A 20266-nucleotide genomic window follows, 5' to 3' on the forward strand; every position below is an offset into this window, starting at 1 on the left:
TGTTCTTTTCATTTTCTTCTGTGGTCAGAACAACCCACTTGACTTTCCAGGGGTTTCTATATTTCTCCCTTTGCTTGGCAAAAATCACAGATTTTATACAGAAGACAGGCAGCCATCAGCAAACCCTCAGCAAACTACCCAAGCTGGTATCACACTGAGGGAGGACTGAGCTACATGTATTAGTATGCAAGACAACTCTGGCATAGTTGTGCAAAAGAAATGTTTTGCAATGAAGCAGGAAATTGTGTCAGCTTTGTCCAGCAGAAGAGTTACAATTTTTAGCTTGATTTTTTGCCCCTAAGACACTACTAAATAATTTTTTCCAATACAACACAGACCATTCACTCTTGCCAGTTCCTCCTACAGTGCCCTGCAATGTGTACCTGAAGCATGTTATTTTTAAGCAATGTGAATTATTCCTTCTTCCTCCTCACTGTGAGCGGTACATAACTCCCTCTGTAGGATCCACCAGCCATTCCAGGGATAAGGAACACAAAATATACACCTAAACGCAGGTGCCCACCAGTGTCCTCAGCCAGACCTAGCCAGTCCTGCCAAAAAACACCACATGCCTGATGGTTTGAGCAGGTCAGAACAATGGATTTTCCTCCTTTTTCAGCACCTCCTTGGTACTCTCCACCCTCCCTGTGTGAGCATCAGCATCCCAGCACTTGGTCACATCTGTACAACTCTGCACAGCTGATGTATTTGCACTTCCCAACTCATGTCCATTGCGGTGCCAAAAGAAATTTTCCAACTCTGCTTTCTCCACATGTATTTTTACTTAATTTCATACTCCATTTTTCCTTCTCCTACATTCATCTTTTTTACCATTTCCAACTATCTATTTCAGAAGCAGGGACCTTAGCCAGAGGGCTGTGTTATTATCATCTACAAAGAGCACCTTCTTCTGCAGTTCAGCTGAGCATGCACAGTTCCCTCACACTGGTTAATGTGCTGCTTGGCTCAGTGCTGTGGCACTTCAGCTGAGAAGCTCAAAAGGTATTGCTCTGCAAACACTGATAAACTAGGCATTCTTCCTATACATTCATTTCTAACTCTGTCAAGTTTATTATAATAAATCCAAAGCTAGTGTCCCCTTATTAGTAACTTATTTAGTGTTCTCTGTTTGAATTTCATTCCTCAGAACTGTAAAGAAAGTTCTCTATATCCTTAGATAATTACCTCACTATTGGCCTCAGGAAGATAGAACTTTTTTTTTACCAAATGACCCTATCTGTGCCATGTCAGGCTTAGTTAGAGATTAATTATGTGTACTATGAATCTGCCTACAAATTTTCACACTCACAGTATCTTACAGCTACATTGAGATTGACCATACACAATAAATATCAGTCTCAAAAGCATGCAACTTAGAAGCAATAGGGAAGACAGGCAAAATGCAAATCAGACCAATTTAATTTTGTTCAATAATACACCTCAAACTCTGACTCAGTATAAGCTTACTTTGCTTCATATTCCATTCTATTATTAAGTATTCCACAGGATTACACAAAATTTATTGACATGCTCATGCCCACATCTAGAATGTGCAAAGACCATCAAGTTGACAGCTATACGGAAGCATTCTGGAAACAGTAAAAGCAATGCCTGTTATGACATCTGAATTTCTGAGAAACAGAAGGAAGGATATTTGATATTCATCAGTATCAGGTATTTGATACAGCACCATAAGGAAAATGTCTGGATTCTTAACAGTGGCACTCTATAGCCTACAGCCATGGTAACCCATGGTAAAAGATTATTTCTTAACAGTCTTTTAACAAGTATAATCAATATGAAAAGGCATATATAGTCCAATTATCTTTTTTTTTTCCTCAGTTAATGCATAGAATTTTTCAATTCATTTTGCTAAGATCACCTAATCTGACTTGTTTGTAGTAAAATAATTGTTTTAGCAATTAATGCTTGTATTGCTCTAATAGGTCATTCAGGACTGAAACAGAAATTTTTGTCATTCCACAAGATCAAAAGCTGACATACAACATTATTTTATTTTTCTGTTCTGTACCTTTTTGTACTTATTTTATAAATATTAAGAATAATGCTTTACAATTCAAGGTTTTCCTACTTTTGCAAAATTAGCCTTTTTTTAAGTGACACTAAGATATTAGCATTTCAGGTGAAACTTTTTTTTTTTTGTTTTGTATTTAGTTCACTGTACAGCTTTTAGGTACTCACTTTTAGGTATACTAAGCCACTGAGATTGTAACTCCATCATCATGAACACAGACCTGGTAATCAGAAATCTCATACTCAGTCCTCAATGAACGCAGTTAAAATTCTTCCATCCATTATTTCATTCACTTGAACCTACATTAATTGTGGTCCTGAGCCCCTGTAAATATCTTTGAACTCCTTTCTCTCACTTTCTTTACCCACATGAATCCAGCAAGATACTGCAATAAAGACTTTTACTGGGAATTTTCACAGTTTATATATGAGATACACACAAATAATGTACCAAGTGCACTTTGTTTAAAAACTTACATCTCAGCCAAATGGAAAGAGATTACTGAAGTGTGCAAGACCCCATCTGAAACAGGGATAAATTTCTGCCAGATTTCAAGTCTGAATATTTCAAATCTTAACGTAAGTGTTCAGGGAGGAGAGGGGAATGGATGCAAATCCCAATTTTGCATGATTTCTTTAAATCTTGGCCAAGGCACATTTGTCCTCAGAAAGAACCCATCTGCTTTTTAACAAAACTCTGTAAGAAGTTAACCCCTGGCTTAACCTAAAATGAATCACGCAATAACCAAAAGATCTGATGAAACTATTCACACCAGAGATTAAAAACACAGAATTAGAATAAATCTGTACTAAGCTCTAAGAAGAGACTTCTGCTTATTGCAAGAGAAAAAAAAAAAAACCACAGAATTAAACTTTCAACCTTTTAAGAGTTTCATTAGAGAAATAAGTCCCCATTTTAGAAGATTTTAAAGAAAAATTTTGTACAAATAATCTTTATGATGCTACATTTGCCTTAAGTGGCAATACTACTATTTTAATGACAATATTTATTCCATTCTAGGAAAATACAATATACAAGTCTATCAAACAGCCATAAAAATAGGGCATAAATCATATTTAGAAAGAGTTCTGTGGTGCAGCAAATTGAATCTTTTTTCCTCAAAAAAAATTTACAACCTGTACTCATCTTTCAACCAAGAAAATCAAGAATGGGTACTCAGATTTATAATGGTTCAAATTATCTAAAAAGAAAAAGAAAAAAAGAAAAGTAAACCAGAAGTATGGAAGGTGTGTAGAAACTGAACTGATGAGCATTATTCCAAGCAAAAATCATGCAGATCAAATGATTCCTGATGTACTTGTTGCTGATGAAAATCACGTCACATCAAGAATAGACTGGACTCCAGAGAAGTTTCTTGAGGATTAAAAAAAAATATAATTCTTTGGGTGTGGAAACAGTTAATCAATTTCATGATGACAATCACTAAAAAAAAGGTTACCTTCAAACAACCTGGAAACAAGCAACCCACGTCATCAGGGGGAGGTGAATGTATAGGGATATTTTCCTTAGCAGAACTGTAACCTTCCTGTGCAAGGCATGGAAAGCTCAAATCACTTCCATTGCCTCCATCTCAGAGTAAAGAGAGCAAAGAGGCACCAGAGGATAAAGACCTGCAGCAGTGCCTCATATTCTGCCTCTATCAGTCCTTTCTTACACTGTTCCCTGAAGTCCTTTCTGTGATGTGGTTAGGATGGAAAAGCAAGAAGCAAGGCAGTCACATGCAATTTCATTGCACAAAGTCTTCTTTCAGGTTAGGTAGGATAAAACTAAATGGGTACATTTGAGTATAACAGTACTAACATCTAGAAATTCTTTGTTTTCACCAGTACAATAAAATGAAATTAATATATGTTTAGGGAGATAGAAGCAAATAAGCCAGAAAATAAAGCTTATGCAAACCCAAATGTAACATACAAAAAATGCACAAAATAGCTGACATGCAAAATAGAAAGGTCAGTAAAGAACAAAACCAAATTGCTTTGCCATTTAGCACTGGAGGATGTAGATAGCGTGCTGAGTAATTGGCTGATTGACTGCTCTGCTGACTTTCTGGGTGAGTGGTGGAGCAGAGAGGCTGCTTTCCTTCAGGCTCACTGCTGGCATATTGGCACTGATATTATACATACTTGCACATGCGCTCTCTCTTTTAATTTCTTTGAATCCATACTCTGTCTCACACAGGAGCCTGAAAATTCAATGGGAAATGAAAGGCAATTGCACATAGAACCAACACTGCTAAACTGCCAATATTATTCTGATCTACCAGTTCATACTTATGTGAATTTATCATAGCAGCTGATATAAACAGTGCACTTGTGTAGCTCGAAGTTAGAAATCTACTACTATCTCAATATTGAAACAAGAGAAATACTATTTCTAGTTCCACTTCAGCCTGATTGAAGTAGGAAAGTGAGCAGCAGCTGCTCTCACAGTTTACTTTTCTAACATTAGCCCAGTACTAAAATTTGACAGTAAAATCTGTAACTAGTATAAAAGGTTCATTCAGTCATTCTGCAATACTGTGCATGATCCTGTCTGCTTTTTGCTGGCTCACCACACTTCATTAGGGTTGGTTTTTCATATATCATCTTTTGAATGTTGAACTACACAATTACTTAATAGGTCATTAGAAAAGCTTTGGTTTCAGAAAATGTGCATTTCATGGAAATCTGACTGAGGATCACAAAATAGTGTAAATGTTGTTTATCCTTCCCAGCAATTTTGTAAATAGAAAGTTTTCTTTAAACCCACTTAATGAAAACACTATCCACATCTGCTTTTAGATGAAGCTAACATACCAAGAATACAGGGCAATCAATGGGACTTCATCGTTTATCATCAGTGGCTTAAATAGCACACTACAGCAACATATGCAAGAACTCTACAACATGCAAGCATTTAAATAAATAAATAGAAATCACAGAGCTAATGCTCTACAGTTCATTAAAAATGCTAGGGTTTTAGCCACATGAACCTCAACCTCACTATGACACACCATGTATTTAAAGAAACAAATTCCCCAGGTTCATTTAGCAAAAGAAAGCCTGGCACAGCCCAAGTTATGTGAGCTGTAGAAGAGCAGCAACAATGACATACCTGTAGCAGCTTTTGTGGAAGCTGGCCAGAGCCCCAAAGAGCTCACGCTCGCTGCCGGCGTTTGCTCAGCTCCGTGTGTCCGGCTCTCAGCCGTCATAAATTACAGCTCCACGTTCTTTGTAGGCATCAGGCAGAGTTTCATTTCCCAGCCTGCACCTACTTTTTCCCTAAAATGCCTGCTAATGAAATAGCTGCTCAGTGGCGTGCTGGGTTTTCTCAAGAGGCATTGGCTGCTCCTGTGAAAAGAGTCGAACACCTCTAGAACAACAGGGACACAGAAGAGCCACAAGTGCTACCGAGAGCCACTGGGTGGGCTGAAGAAATTAAACTTGGCTTAGCTCACCTGTGTGAGCAGTAAACCCTAGTTCTTTTATTGGGGAATTATCATATGAAAAAGTTTTACAGATTTGTGGGGGAACTAGACCAACGGTACATAAGAACATAGGACTTCATGCAAACTTCTGGAGCTGTTTAAATAAGTATTCAGGTATAGAATGCTAAACATAAAAAACAAAGTGCCGGTGTTGTGGTACAACACAGGCAACACAATAAGAATAAGCAGGCAGAATGATGAAAGAACACACATATAGCAACAAAGGACAGAAATATATATATTTTTTATGATGCAATTCATGCAAAAATAGAGAACTTTTGGGACTTTTCAAAGGGAAGAGACCTAAAATGAGAAAACAAGAGTTTAGGCCATGCACCCATTAGCACAGCAACTCAACACAGAGGTAGGAAGACTAGAAATTTCATTATGTAAGGCTGAACAATAGAAGTTCTGCATAAAGACCACTTCCATCCAACATGCTACTGGTGACCCCTTACAAATACTTGATCCTCCACCTCTCTGCTAATACTTACTGTTTTATAAGACCATTTTTCTAGTTTTGTTCCATGTTTTTCCTTTCATTGCCACTGCTCATCAAAGATTTGAGCAAGGCAAGTAGAAAGGTAGGAAATTAATGAATGAAGGAGAAGTTATGTCAGAGCTATTAGCTAAGATGAATTTTCTCATCTTACAGTAATAGTCTGAATACATGAGTAGATAGGTAGCTCTATGAAACCAGGGAGCAGCTGTTGTGCAATAACATAGTCAATAGGGAAAAATGAGTGAAATGTCTCATCTCTGTTCCAAGTGAAAGACATTTAATTTGACTTACACAAATAAACTACAAAGTAATCATCACAGACTGATACTCAAACACCTGAATGCAAGGAAATCAAGAGAGAAGACCTGTAAAAAAAAGTCTGTATTTTGCCCTCTGTGCAGATGACTGAGCTTAGGAAAAAAAAAAAAAAAAGTTCAATTTGCTGAATTCTCAGTTCTTGAGAGGGCAAAAAGAAAAGGAACACCCTCACCCATCCAGCACTGAACCTGAAAATAAGGACAACAAAAATAAAAATAGGATGGAAAGTAGGAATCGATTCAATGTCCTCAGCAGAAAGCCTTAAATTTTCACTGGCCTTCTTTAGGTAACCATTTGGTCAGCACTGGCTTGTTATGCAAGAGCAGAAAAAGCAGCTTTGTACAGACCTCCTAAGCCCTAAAGTTACAGTGAATTTCCCAAGGATATTTATTTACTGTGTGTAAAGGGGTGCAGAGGAGTCTTTTCTATATTCAACTGTATCAGTTTTAGAACATGAACATCACTTCTGAATGCTAAACTAAGCTTAAATTTTACTTATCTGAGAATTCAATTAATTGGATTAAAATCAATTCTTTAGACTATAGAGTACATTGCCATTATGTATAAAATAAATCTTTGCAGATAATAATCTTACTTTTAGATACTTCAGGCATTGTGCCCATAACTTTTTTTAAAGACATGCACAATTCATGTCTTCATGATGTCACTAAGAGATTATCATATTTTTGGCTTGCTTAGATGAGGAAAGTGAGTATTATATCACTGTTTATAAATGGTGAACCCTACAAAGAGAACAGGATTAGTATAAATTAAAGGATAAAAACACTATAAAATAATATGGATAAAAATAGGCTATGAGTACTTTTAGATCATAGATAAGAAAAAGTAGAAATAAATATTTGGAGCAGCCTTAAAATATTTGTTCAGTTTGATATTGTTTATGCATGAATATGGCTTACTAGAGTTAGAAACTGCAGCTTGTGATATGAACTTTTGCATATCCAGATCTTAATCCTCCCCAGGCATCTTCCAGGACCAGCAACATTTATTTATTTATTTATTTACTGTTTGATGCAGAGCATGGCTTCAGAAGTTTGCCCTGCCCATCTTGTTTTTTTTTTTTTTTTGCTAAAAAAGGCTAAATGAGGGTGTATTGGATAGTTTACACTGGTAATGTGCTCTGGCTGATGAGGATTTATTGGTTACAGTGGCAAAGACATGCAAAAGAAAATTTAAAAACCCAACCTATGGCACATTACAATTTCTTCCTCTGTGACATTTTAGAGCCATTATGTTGAACTGAAGTTTCAATGTTCTTAATGGAGAGCTGGAAATCTGTTAATGGACTGGCTCGTTTATGTGGTATATGATGAGAGGGAAAGCAGAACAAATTTTCTTTATATCCCTGGAAGTTCAGGCTGGCTGCAACCCATTCTGGTCTTACATTCCTAAATATTTTTGTAAGTTCATGTAACTCTGTACAGTAGGAAAGCTTAATACAGTATTTAAACTTCACTCAAATAGGAGAATTGTCCCTGGTGAAGCACTTGCACTTCTCAGAGATAACTAAAATCAATTCATGGCACAAAGGGGAAAGAACCATTAAATTCTCAATTTAGCTGCTGACATAGTACATAAAACACTGTTTTGTTCTGAACACAATGTATTTTAAACTCCCTTTCAACTGAAAGGCATGTCTTTAAGGTCTTTAAAAAAGTGTTAACTTACTTTGCATGAACAAACAAATGGGAATACTGAATGTAAAAAAATGGTAAAACACACTTGGTGAAAGTAATAAATGTATCATGTCTGAGTACATACATTAGGTGTAAAACTTTCTTTCATTGGCCATTAATTACAGCATCATGGCAGAAGTGTTACAATTATGACTGAGGGCAAGCTTTTTAATAAATTTGGCTTTCACAATCACCTACAGCTAACATTTTTCCTGATTTAACATCTTTCATATTTTTTCATAGACAGAGATTAATTCACTTTAAGAGATTCAAGTTGCCCCCTTGGCAGTTTCCTGGTTTATAAAGGCATGACAAAAACATTTTACTTCTGCTTCAATAAGTTTCTTGCATTATGCTAACTCAAGTGGCTTATTTTTAACTTAAACCACTTATTTTTATCAGATGAATCTCATTACCATTGCATATAGCAATTTTATTTCATTTTTTTTCAAGTTAACAAGCAAACAAAAATATTCATTTTATTTCAGCACAATGTTTCTCTCTGTATTCTCCTCAGCAAAACACTTTCTAAAGCAGCACATAGTGGAATTTTGTAATTCTTTTTTTTTTTCACAGAATATGTGCATAGCTCAGACTACACAAACATCCTCTATAGCTCTCCCAGTCACTTTCCATTTCAAGAACGAGGCAATTTGTGTTAACACAAGACAGCTTATCATGTGCTAAGTCTGCATGCAATTTTCTCGTGAGAACAACCATTTTGTACCTACTTGACACACGCAGCACTATACTACACCCAACTAATCAATTCTGTCTATATTAAGAAGTGGGGAGAAAAACTGCCCACAGCTGTTATATTACATCAGCTTTCCTAACTACTTCAGACAACTCATTTTGGGGATTTTTTTTTTTTTAAGCGAAACTGGCATAAAACATAGCACTTCTTTCCATTCCTTTTCAATTCTACTTTTTTTTTTTTCCTTCTCAGAGATTATTGGCGAAGCACAAGCCTCAAGAGAACAAGCTTTGCTTTCTGCAGGCATCCCCAGAAGTTTGGAGGGCAGCAAGCTCCCAGGGTCATTGGTACCCTTGGAGCATTTACAGACTAGCATGATATGAATGAGAAATAGCATGTTTTCATCAGAGATCTCCCAGCCCAGTCTACAGACATGCACTTTTTGGCAGACAATGACTTATATACACAGGGGGTTTTGTCCTTATAAGTGAGCAATTGAGAAATGTATGTCAATTGATATCAAATCAGAGGTGGAGACACAAAAAGAAAAGTTATCAGTAAGGCCCAGAAAATTCTCTGGGAGGGAGCGATTGAGTTTGGAGTTTCTCTTTGGATACTCACTTTTACCCAACATCACCATGATGTTGAGATGTCCCTAGTCAGAACTTGAGATCTCTCACATCTCACGTGTATGGATACTACAAGTGAGGCAACTTCTTGGTCTTTTTGACAGTAATTATATTAAAGACCACATTGCATCTGATTACAGCTAATATAGAGTATTTTCTGGAGTTTGAGAGGGTTATTCCATCAATATCTTACAGCTGAAGAATCAAAACCACATACTGAATAAAAGGCTTCAGCTATCAATTCACCTTACAGTTCACTTCATAAGAGTAGCTCAGTTATTGATGAACTAACACTAATTTTTATCAACTTGGCTTCGATAATGCTTCTCTGACTTCACACAAACTGCCTTAAAACCACATTTCTGTTTTTCCTACTGTTTTAACCAGTCTGCATTTCTTTATAGAAACACAGCTTGCATCGTTCCTAAGTGGTATAGTTCAGCTTTTCTGTATTTTGTGACTATAAAGCCGTTTAAATGAAACACTGGTATCTATGATAAAAATGGTCCTGTGGAACTGCTGTGTCCCCTGCTGAACATTTTTATTTTGCCATGCTCACATTTCCAACAGAAATCTGTTTTGCAAATAGTTATACTCAAAAGTCCATCCATGCAGCCTGGCAAACCACTGACATCTTAAATACTGGTGCTACACCACGTCCACGCCAGCAGCTGGCAATTCTGTGCCCAAGCTGAAGCCAGAGTTCCACGTCAGAAGCAGGGGAAGGTAACTCAGCAGTGCAATCAGAATGACACAAAGAGCAGCTCGCAGACCTCGCTACAAACCACAAATTAAGAGCAAAGACACGGCCTGGCAGCCCATGCTGCTTCCAGGGGGAAACAAGCAACCAGACAAATGAATGTGGCATCTCAGGAGGCAAACAAAAAACAGGCTTAAGGTATAAAGAAAAGATGAAAATCACACTTGGTTCTGGAGCCTTGCACCAGGAACAATGGGATTGATTTACTAACCTGTTTTTAGGTGTTAATTACTTTCTTTTTAAACAGAACTTTAACATCCCAAAGGAAACATCCTCCTTTTCTAGAATTACTGCTTTTTTTTTTTTGCACATTGCAGGGTAGCACCTCTACAGCAGTAGACATGCAGATATTTTCCTGTTGTCTCATCCTGTAAAATATAATGTATGTGATGTCTTATAGTCTGCATTGTGAATTTGTACTGGTAAATAACAAATGAACAGAGGAAAAAAATGCATTACTTTCTGTCACACTGCATTACAAGTGCTTTGATAGATACTTCATGGTTGTAAGACTTACAGTACGTACAACCTGTTATAAAGATGGTAATGTAATTTTACTTTTAATTTCTATCTCCTCTGTTTCTGACAGCCATATTAAGAACAGCAAAAGTATTACAATTCCTGATAGAATTCTAAAACATCTTTTTGATACTGCACACTAGAACATAATGAATTCTGGCATTTAGAGAGATTTTTTGGGTTGTGGGGTTTTTTTTGTTGGTGGGTTTTTTTAACTTGTTTTTAGGGAGGCCAGTGTTAAAAAATACTCAGCTTTTGCACCACTAAATGAGTAACTTCGCCCAGTTTGACTTGTGACATTGATCCTGCCTCTGTTTCTCTTCCTCTGGTTTCTCAAAATTTCTATGCAAGGATAGCAAATTGGATACCCTCCTCCTGTGCAATTCATTAAAACACTGCCTGCAGCAAAATTATACTTACTTTGAAAAGCAATTCACCCTGTAGTCCTTCACCAACTCCTTCAACAACAGTGACTTTTCCAAATTCAGATCCATGATATTTTCCAAGGTTTCTTAGGTCTGCTGTTGCTTCCTGCTGTTTTTACCTGCTTGTAGGCAGGTATTTTCAACAAGCCTCAGTGTCCTCTATCTGCACTTGTGCACTGGTGCCCATTACGGTTTCTTCCCACTCAGGGCAGGAACGTACACAAATGAGTTCACATAAGGCAGAAATGTAAAATAATTGACATTACACAAACATCAATGTACTTTTTCTTGCTTTCTCTTTCCTGATAAGCTGAGATGTCCCAGTATTAGTAGATTTGGAGATATTAAATAAGCAATACAGATAAAAAACAGAGAGGTAGACAAAGATCAAGTGACGAGACAAAAATGGAAAGAAAATTTTTAAAAAACTCTAAAATAAGACAGTCCTTGACTTCCAATAATTTCTCTCAAATAAAAGCTTCTTTGAAAGATTTTCTTCTTTGAAAAGACTCTCTTGTTTAACATCAACATATAAAGATTGTATTATCTAACCATTATGCATTTGCACAGTATAAAATTATACAGTTTCCTACAGCATAAAATTCCCTACTTATACAAAGCCCTTTATGATTAAGAAGAATTGTTTTCAGGTAAAAGACAGAGAAGCCAAAAAGCTGTATTTTTAATTGATTCAATGCCTAAGATAAAACACCTTATCTTTGTCATCAGATAATGACAAATGAAATCTGTCAACAAATAAATATGGTGGGGTAAAAACTTTGTTCAACTTAAACAGTCAGAAATAATTAGATAATTCTCGCTAATTAAGTGACAAGGGAGACTTCTCATTGTAACATTAAATTTCATTTGCAGTTATTAAATTTGTGGTTTTGAATGATTTACAAGATATAATTCAAATATTGTAAATGCTAATGAGGAACTGTTGTTTGATGCTTAAAAAAAAACCTGACACAGAGGAACTGAAAGTACTCTGGTGCTATGAGGATCATTTTTATATCTCCTTTCAGTCTCAGATGAGGCTCATACCAATCTCACCAATCCATGCCATTAATATTTTAAAATATTGAAATTATTTTACAGAAAATGTATTTAGTAGAAATGAATTGATTTTATGGAAAAAATACTCTTTTTTGACATGATTTAATTATTTTTCAATAATTCAGTAATACATTACAATCTTCATTGACAGGTACATGAAGTCAGATATTTAAAGAGCACATTAATTTAAGTGAACATCTCTAACTTCTGTCTGCACCAGAATATATCTGACATTGGCATTATTAAGTAACATGACCAAAATTATCACAATGGCAGAGAACCAAGCACCAAAGAGAGGCAAAATCCCTGGCCTGCAGCCACAACAAAGACAGACTGGTGCAAGGAAAGACAGAAGGAGTCTCAGGATGGGTAAGGAATCTCATTCTAACCCAGGGATATGTTAAAAAAAACCCATAAAAATAATTTTTAAAAAATCTTACAGCAGCTGACCATGACATTTACTACCAATGAAAAAATGAGATGGCTAAGGAGGTGTGTGTATTAATCTCTGAAGAATACAGTCCAATTGACTAGCTTAACACTCATTTTCTTGGTAGAAATTGCTTTTCTCCATGCTCCAGGATGAGCCTTAAAAACCATTCATTTCACAAGAAGCTATTCTAATTTTAGGTGATAAATGATTATTATATGCATAACTACTTTTTTTCCTCTTTCTGATCTGTCCACTGCCTACATTCACTGGGTTTGCTTTCTCTTCAGTATTTGTAAAGCTCTTTATCTCCCGAGTATCTCCAACCCTCCAAACCAATTATCTGCAGTACACACGTCTCTGAATGCACAGGTACCTTCACTTCAGTAATGCACAAATTTTCAGAACTTTGCTTTTTAAGCTCAGTATTTACAAGTGCCTTTGTACAGAGCATACTGCAGGCAAACATATCTATCAATTAGTATCAACCTGCCAGCTACATTAGCTGTGTTTAGGACTGACAAAGGGAATTCTCCTGCCTCATGCAAACACTGGCATCATCATAATTAAAAAGACAAACCCTTCATCTGACACTGAAACCAAAAGGGTAACTCAAAGTTCAATGACTGCCAAGAGGAACATGAATTGTCTTCAATATATTTTAGAGTACAGGCACAAAGCACTGGAGAAAAATCCTTGCTCCTGAAGAAAAATCCTTCCCCTTGACTATTCCCATCCTTCTGCATCTAGTAAAATATGATCAATCACTTCAAACAGTAATGCAGCATAATGAGCTTTTGTAAGCAACTAGAAGGCAACACAGTAGAAATTTTTACATGTAAAACTGCTTGGAATTCCTCAGGTGTCCTATACATATTACTAAACAGGAAAAATAATGGTTACAGGACCTGTACTTTGTTCTTTGAGAATAAAGAAATAACTTGTTTGCTATCATTATCAACTGGATCCAGAGAATTTACTAAATCCATGCAGGATTTCAAATGCGAGAAAAAGTTGCAAGACAGCTTCAGATGCTTGAGAGTTTTCTTTCTCAGAATTTCTCCAAATACAAAAACTAGATAAAATGGAATAGTTTTATTCATACTATGACTATTTACACAACAAACAGCCCTAAGAAATAGATTTTTAGATTGCCCTTTCCTTGAGTACCATCACAGCATTTCTCTAAACACTCAGCTCAGTGGCATTTGAGGCCTCCAAGCTTATCAATTTATTTTCTGCTAGAAGTGCTTGCACAAAGTTAGGGGCACACTCTTCATCTGCAAGATCTTCAAGGGAAAAAAAAAGAAAAAGCCGAAAATGTTGCACAGCTGGATCCTGGCTGTCAGTCTGAAATATTGTGAGTTCATAATAACCAGTATTTTCCTATTTTTACAACAACCCAAAAAAGAATACATATTCTAAATTTAAGCTATGAAGTTTCTAACTTTAAAGATGTCATACGCAATGTGTTGACAATAAAATTGTGAACAGTTTCTTTTAGCATATTTCCAATCCTTCACAGTACCTAGGAAGAACATCTGTTTCTTTGTGTGTGTGTGCACATGCACATTTCAAATGTATGGGCAGGGCAAAAAAATGAAGAGGACAGTAATTCAGAAAATGTAAATTACATGTTAAAAATGCCAAACCTTTGTGTTTTACACTTCCACCACTTGAATTTTGCTAAAGAAATTCTAAATATCATATTTTTGTAACAGCTGCTTAACAGTGTATTTTTTATCCCTTTTCACCCCTCAACTTATTGTGTTACTACTTCTATTGCACACCACAACATATAGTTGCAGAATGTCCCACGGAAATCTACTGAAGTAACTTTTAGGCAATCTTCCCAATAATAACTGAGGACAACATGTGGCTGTGCAGCACTGACATGTGATTGGAACTTGACTGTAGAGCAGCACTTAATAAAGCTACACACAATCTAAGTGAGGCCTGGTAGAGTAAGACTCATGTATAGTGCTAAAAAAATAAAATCAAACCAAAAAATAAACTCATTGCTAAATTCTTAGGGATACTATTTTTCTTTGTCTAGAAAATGTAACAAAGCAACTTTCTGTAAAACAGTCACTGCTGCTTATTAGTGCCTGGCATGCTTTTCTTCTGGCTCAACTGGGAAAAATATGTGTAATCTTGCTTAGTGATCTTTCATCCTGATTTCCCAAGGAAACTGCTTATGCAACCATGGTCTGTTTGTGTATGTTTCTTTATTTTTATTTGCTGGGTCCCTCCCAATAGCTTCTGAACCCATTAGAGGTTCAGTCACTGGGACAAAGGAGCAACAGTCTCCGAGGTATAATCCTCCTATAAAACTAAAGAAAAAGTGTATTTGGTTATGAAAGAGAGAGACAGCAATCTCTTACACCCACTTCTGAAAATCCCAAGCACACAATCAATCAATCCCACAGGACCAGGAGCCCACGGCAGGGAAGCCACACCAGGCTGCCCCAGGGAGGGGGAACGTGGGGACAGGGCTCAGGCCAGGCTCTCCGGGCACCTGGGGTGCAGTGGCTGCTGTGCAGAGCAAGAAAATTAGCAGTGTGGGTAGCAGCTGAAGGACATATTGTTTTGTGCCAGCTGGCACCAGGATGAGGGCAAAAGATTTATTTTCCTACTCTGGATCTTGGCTTTAGGTCCAGCACAGCTGGAGCACCTGGCCCAGTGTCCCCAGAAGCATCCCATGGACTATGGCTGGCCAAATACCCTCAGACACAAGAAGCCTTGCCACAGCTGGCACAAATACCTCACTGCTGCACACTGAGGGGGGTGGCAATGCACAGCACCATCCATACCACATACTGCCATGACAAGGCATGTGCAAGTAGCTTGGTAACCTGCACTAGCCTATGATTCTTTGGGTTTAACTCCATGCCAAAAAATAAAAATAAATAAGTAAAAATAATTCTTAAAGAAGAAAACTGTCACAGACTTTTCAATGTAACCTATTGTTTCAATTTATGCAATAATTATACCACCAAATTACACAGATAATTCAGTTGTTCAGATCCTTCCAAATATTTCACTAAATAAGAGTTTTCAGATTACTTGAAAGGGCTACCTCACACTTTTGTGGCTTGGAAAGCCCAATTTGCTTTTCTTTTATGGTACCCACCCAGAGCATAGGAAAAATTCATTTAAATCTCTGTTACAACTCCTGCTGTTCTGGGAAGGCAGAACACTGACTGCAGACAGGAAAGGCACTGAAACTGAAATCATTACAAGCTGTCAAGTCTTTGCCCTGAGCTTCAGATCCAAACTGAATTCTCAGCCTCCTGAATGTGAAGCCAGCCATCTCCACAGGGTGTATCACAGGAATGGGTTCAAGGTGTGCAGTCTCTATTTGAAGAATTTATGGCCTGTGGATCTCTTCTGGTTAAATTCCACATAGCCCTCCATATCTTAACAAACAATTCCTTTAACATTCTTGCTTCAAAAAAAGCTTATTTATATTCTTACCTACACTTCTGATTTTATTCCAGCTCAAGGACCATATAACTGGACGGCATACAATACCTAAGTTTACAGAAAACTTTTGTTCTCTCACAGTATTTAAGTTATGATCTTCACTTCTAAATGCCTCTTGTCTCTACAGTGTAAGCTCAGTGGCACGGGGACACATCATGATCCAGATGCCATGTCACATTTGTGAGCCAACCTTTCCCAATCAGCACATGGCAATTTCTTAATTTCAGAACACTGTAACTGTGGAGAGAGATTGCCACCTCTACAGATCACTCATGAGTCATTGCTCATACACATCCTGAACGTGCACCTTTGCAAGTCAGTGTTTTTCAAAGCATTTTTACAAAATGCCTCATAAAAAATATTAGTATTTCATGCATGTCTTTTGATCACTCTTTTAATAGACATTATTACATTCCATTTTTAAATATTAATCCATTATAATCAAATATAGTACTATCTTTAAATTATTAAACAGGAAGTAACAGTTTCCCCAAACATATTTTCCCCTGGTTTGTTGGCTCTATCCTCTGCAAACATAGTATCAGGTTTTCTATAGCAGCAACATAGTTTGACAAAAACCTGAAATGCTAACCTTTTTATTCTTATGTTATGGTTGAAAAAAAAAAAATGCAATTTTCTGAAAAACATTTTGAAAAAAAAAAAATCCATGTATAATATTAGAATTCTACAATAGCCTTAGTTTTAGAGAAATCAATTTTGTTTTTCTCTTAGAATGGACAGTTAAGGGGTAAATAACTTTTCTTGATTTGCTTGGTAGAATGAGAGTCCCACTTTGAGACAACTGCTCAGTGAGGGCCCTCACTTGTGTAACATGCTCTTGAGAAATCACCAGAACCTGAGAAGACTGACACTTCTGTAATCCAATTCCTGTTGTGACATGCATTGAAAAACAAAATAATAGGGGGAAAGTTGTCAGTCACTTATTGGAGTAGTGCTTCAAACCATTCTTTACCCAAAAACAGAAGGCTTAAGCATTCCAGAACAGGGCAGAGCCAGAATATACAAGTCATTCAATTCCACCTGAAATTTTACTTCCCTAATTTTTCCCAGTTTGATATTGAATGATTTCATTTTCCATGTAAGCTTACACTCTTCTAGCTCATGATCTCACAGTAACCATAAAAAAAATACTGACTTACATGATTCTTTCCTCTATGGCAATCACATTACTTTTTCTTCTGAGCAGGACCACAAGGAGTGCAAAGCCACATTAGGTGAGTAATTCTTAAATCCAGCACATCCATGTTCCTAAGCACCTAATCAAGATTATTTTAAGGGAAGATGGATTTTCCTGCTACAGTACTTCCTTTCAGGCAAGGAATGAAAGTTCTTGGTCCATTTTGATAAGTCATGAATATCAACAGCAATTGCTGCCACAGTTCTCCATTGTGAGCACCTGAATTAGGTTCTGTCCAAAAGGCAAAGCTGGGGAAACCTTTGTCCAAGAGCTAGGAGCACTCATCCAGCTGTAATTCATTCACACTCACCTCCTAGTAGACTATTCCAGCTGTTCTCGCCCCTACAGCTGAAACTGGGATTTCACAGATATTGATAAGAAGCATATGGGGCCCAAGTGGCCCCAAATGAAACCGAAACAGAGCGGCTGAATCATGAGAATGTCATCACTTCAATTCCAGTCTTCAATTCACAGACCACTCATGGATTTTGTATTAACACCATAGCCAAACAGAATTATAAACAGAAGACATGATACTAATTTTATCTGTACTGTTGTGAAAAATCAGTACAAGAAAATGAAATGGTTTAGATTGTAATGGTACTTGGTTTAGACTGTAATGGTACTTGAGGCAACATACCTAAGGCAGTTTTTCTGCTTTCTCACTGTTCTTAGTTTTGTTTGTAATGTCTTTCCAGGTTGAACTATTTCTCTCACTAGCTAACTAATAAAATTCTTAAAACTACATGCTCAGTATAATTCCCCAATATAAATTAAACCTTAAGAAAAAACTCAGAGGAAATGTTTTATTTTAGTTCTAAACACTACATTAATTACACTTCCATTACATGAGAATTTAACTTACTAATTTCCCTTCTTGCAATAAATATGTAATTCTATTCTATGTTCTAAATTGTTTTGTTTAAAATATTTGTAGACTTCTTTACAAATGTCATATCACTATTAATCCTAACTCTCCATTTCATACTACTTAATATTCCATATCATTTAATACATTAATATTTAACATTAATGGAAGTATTCCATACAACTATAACTGTATGCACAGAAAATGTAATGTTACTCAGCATAAATGTTCTGGCAGCCACTTTACCCCAATCTTCCAAAAGGACTGCTGTAGACCTTGAAATAAATTGTTTATTTTCAAACCACATTTAGGATACTCAAACAACTCAGTATGGTATACTTACCTACTTTATTCCACAACCATGAACACACATCTATAGCAAAAATATTAGTTAAGGTTGATTTTAATACATAACTTCTTTGCATACAGAAATATTCACACCACACAGAATACATTCATTAATGTAGCAACAATTTATACCAAGTGTTCTACAAAATACAGCTATTCCTACAAAGCAGTATAAACATAATTTAGCTTAAGCTGGAGGAGATGTTGTAAGATAGGCATGACATAATTACTCATTTTAGATGTGCTGGTATCAGAAGTTGCCTAAAGATATAAAAAATAGCCTTTTAGGCTTGTTCACAATTATTCTCAAATGACTGACCTATATATACAGAAAGTAGTGTTATTATAGTGTAGCTATTACTACTTATTTATTTCCAATGACATTTCCAAATATTTTCTTCCTAACTCATTAGCTGCTCCTGAGCTCCTCTTCCCCCCTTCAAAATATTGGCTAGAAATAAATGACCATGCAGCTCTATCAAAGTCATTGTTTGCTCCTGTGATAGATGCTGTCCAATTTGTTGATATTATAATTAAAATATAGAAAAAAGATAAAATTATTATAGATATAAAATAGAAGTATTGGAGACCAACGAGTTAAACAAGTTAAGCTACATGTCAGGTATATTAGTGTTACCATTAGACAGAGCAGCCTTTGCTGTGATAGTGTACATAGCATAGCACAAGGCTTTGACTGGATGTTTATTTTAGTTCCAAATTGATGGCAGCGCTTTCCTGCATGTTCCATGTCCATCCCCATGCACTCATTTTTATGCTGTTTCTTAACCTGATGATTGCCTAGAAACTCTACTGTGCAATACAGCTTAGAACATCTCAACTTCCTTATCTGGTGTTTGTTTCTATATTTAAAGTACAAAGACTCTTAGTTGAAGGTGGAGCAAGGCTGATCGGTTACTCACAGTCTCTCCAGGGATCTCAGCCCGAAGAAAGAGCCATTCTTCAACCACAAGATCTTGTTGTTACTCAGAATCCTACAAGAAGTCAGGAAATAATCTGGTTAATAGAACATGATAATTCCACTGATCTAAAACATATAATTATAGTAAGTGACTGCTCCGCAAAATACTAATCACAAAATTCACTGCTTCATTTGCATTTTCCCATCACAGCCGTAAATAAGGATTACCATTTCCCAAAGTGCATGGTTTCTTCTTTATTAAATAAAAGCACTGGCAATAAATATGTCAAGAAACAAGTTTTGACTCCAGCTTGAAAATTCTAACACTGCTGAATGCCTACACTTTACTAGTAGATTCTAAATTGTCACTAAGGTACTTGCTGGACTTCCTAGTCTGCAAGAAGGCTGGTAAAGCAAAAGACATGTTAAAAACCGTTCCAGTAGATTAGAGGACAATAAAATCACTTTGCAGTGGCTGCTGTAGCAGGGAGGTACAAGCCATCATACCATGGATAGCTCACATATACAAAGTATTTCATTTGCTATAGGAGAGACAAACAAAAACAGACAAGTCCAAAAATGTTTTCCTGTTGCAACCTCTGCATAGTAGAAATTCAGTAATTAAGCTATGCCTGACTCATCAAGCAGCACCACTATCATACACTTGCAACCTGACCCTGCATGCAGGCCATTGAAAAAATTGTTTATTCTTCCTCTTTATGTTAAGGTACTGTGCATTTCAAAAGTGATCCTTCCTAACTCAGTGATTTTCCATCCCTGTATGTTCTTAGCTATTTCAGAAGCAATACAGTATGAACATGCACTTGTTCTGAAGATGTTACTCCTTAAAAATTTTCCAATATGCAAAAGAAATGGTTTGTTTTAG

General features: G+C 36.5%; 1 protein-coding gene across 3 annotated transcripts in view; it reads right to left on the reverse strand.

Moving 5' to 3' along the window:
* Positions 1-20266, reverse strand: part of LOC110473694 (adhesion G protein-coupled receptor A3) — a 257125-nt gene that overhangs the window by 194811 nt on the left and 42048 nt on the right. For 2 of the 3 annotated variants that reach the window (XM_085582610.1, XM_021536446.4), the window contains exon 2: positions 19382-19453. In XM_085582610.1, the coding sequence (XP_085438736.1) occupies positions 19382-19453 (72 nt within the window). Of the gene's footprint in view, positions 1-10339; positions 19454-20266 lie in introns of all 3 variants that reach the window. The other variant, XM_085582611.1, reaches the window with a different exon arrangement.

This window comes from Lonchura striata, chromosome 6, assembly GCF_050655825.1.
Source record: "Lonchura striata isolate lonStrDom1 chromosome 6, ASM5065582v1, whole genome shotgun sequence".
Taxonomy (NCBI): Eukaryota; Metazoa; Chordata; class Aves; order Passeriformes; family Estrildidae; genus Lonchura; species Lonchura striata.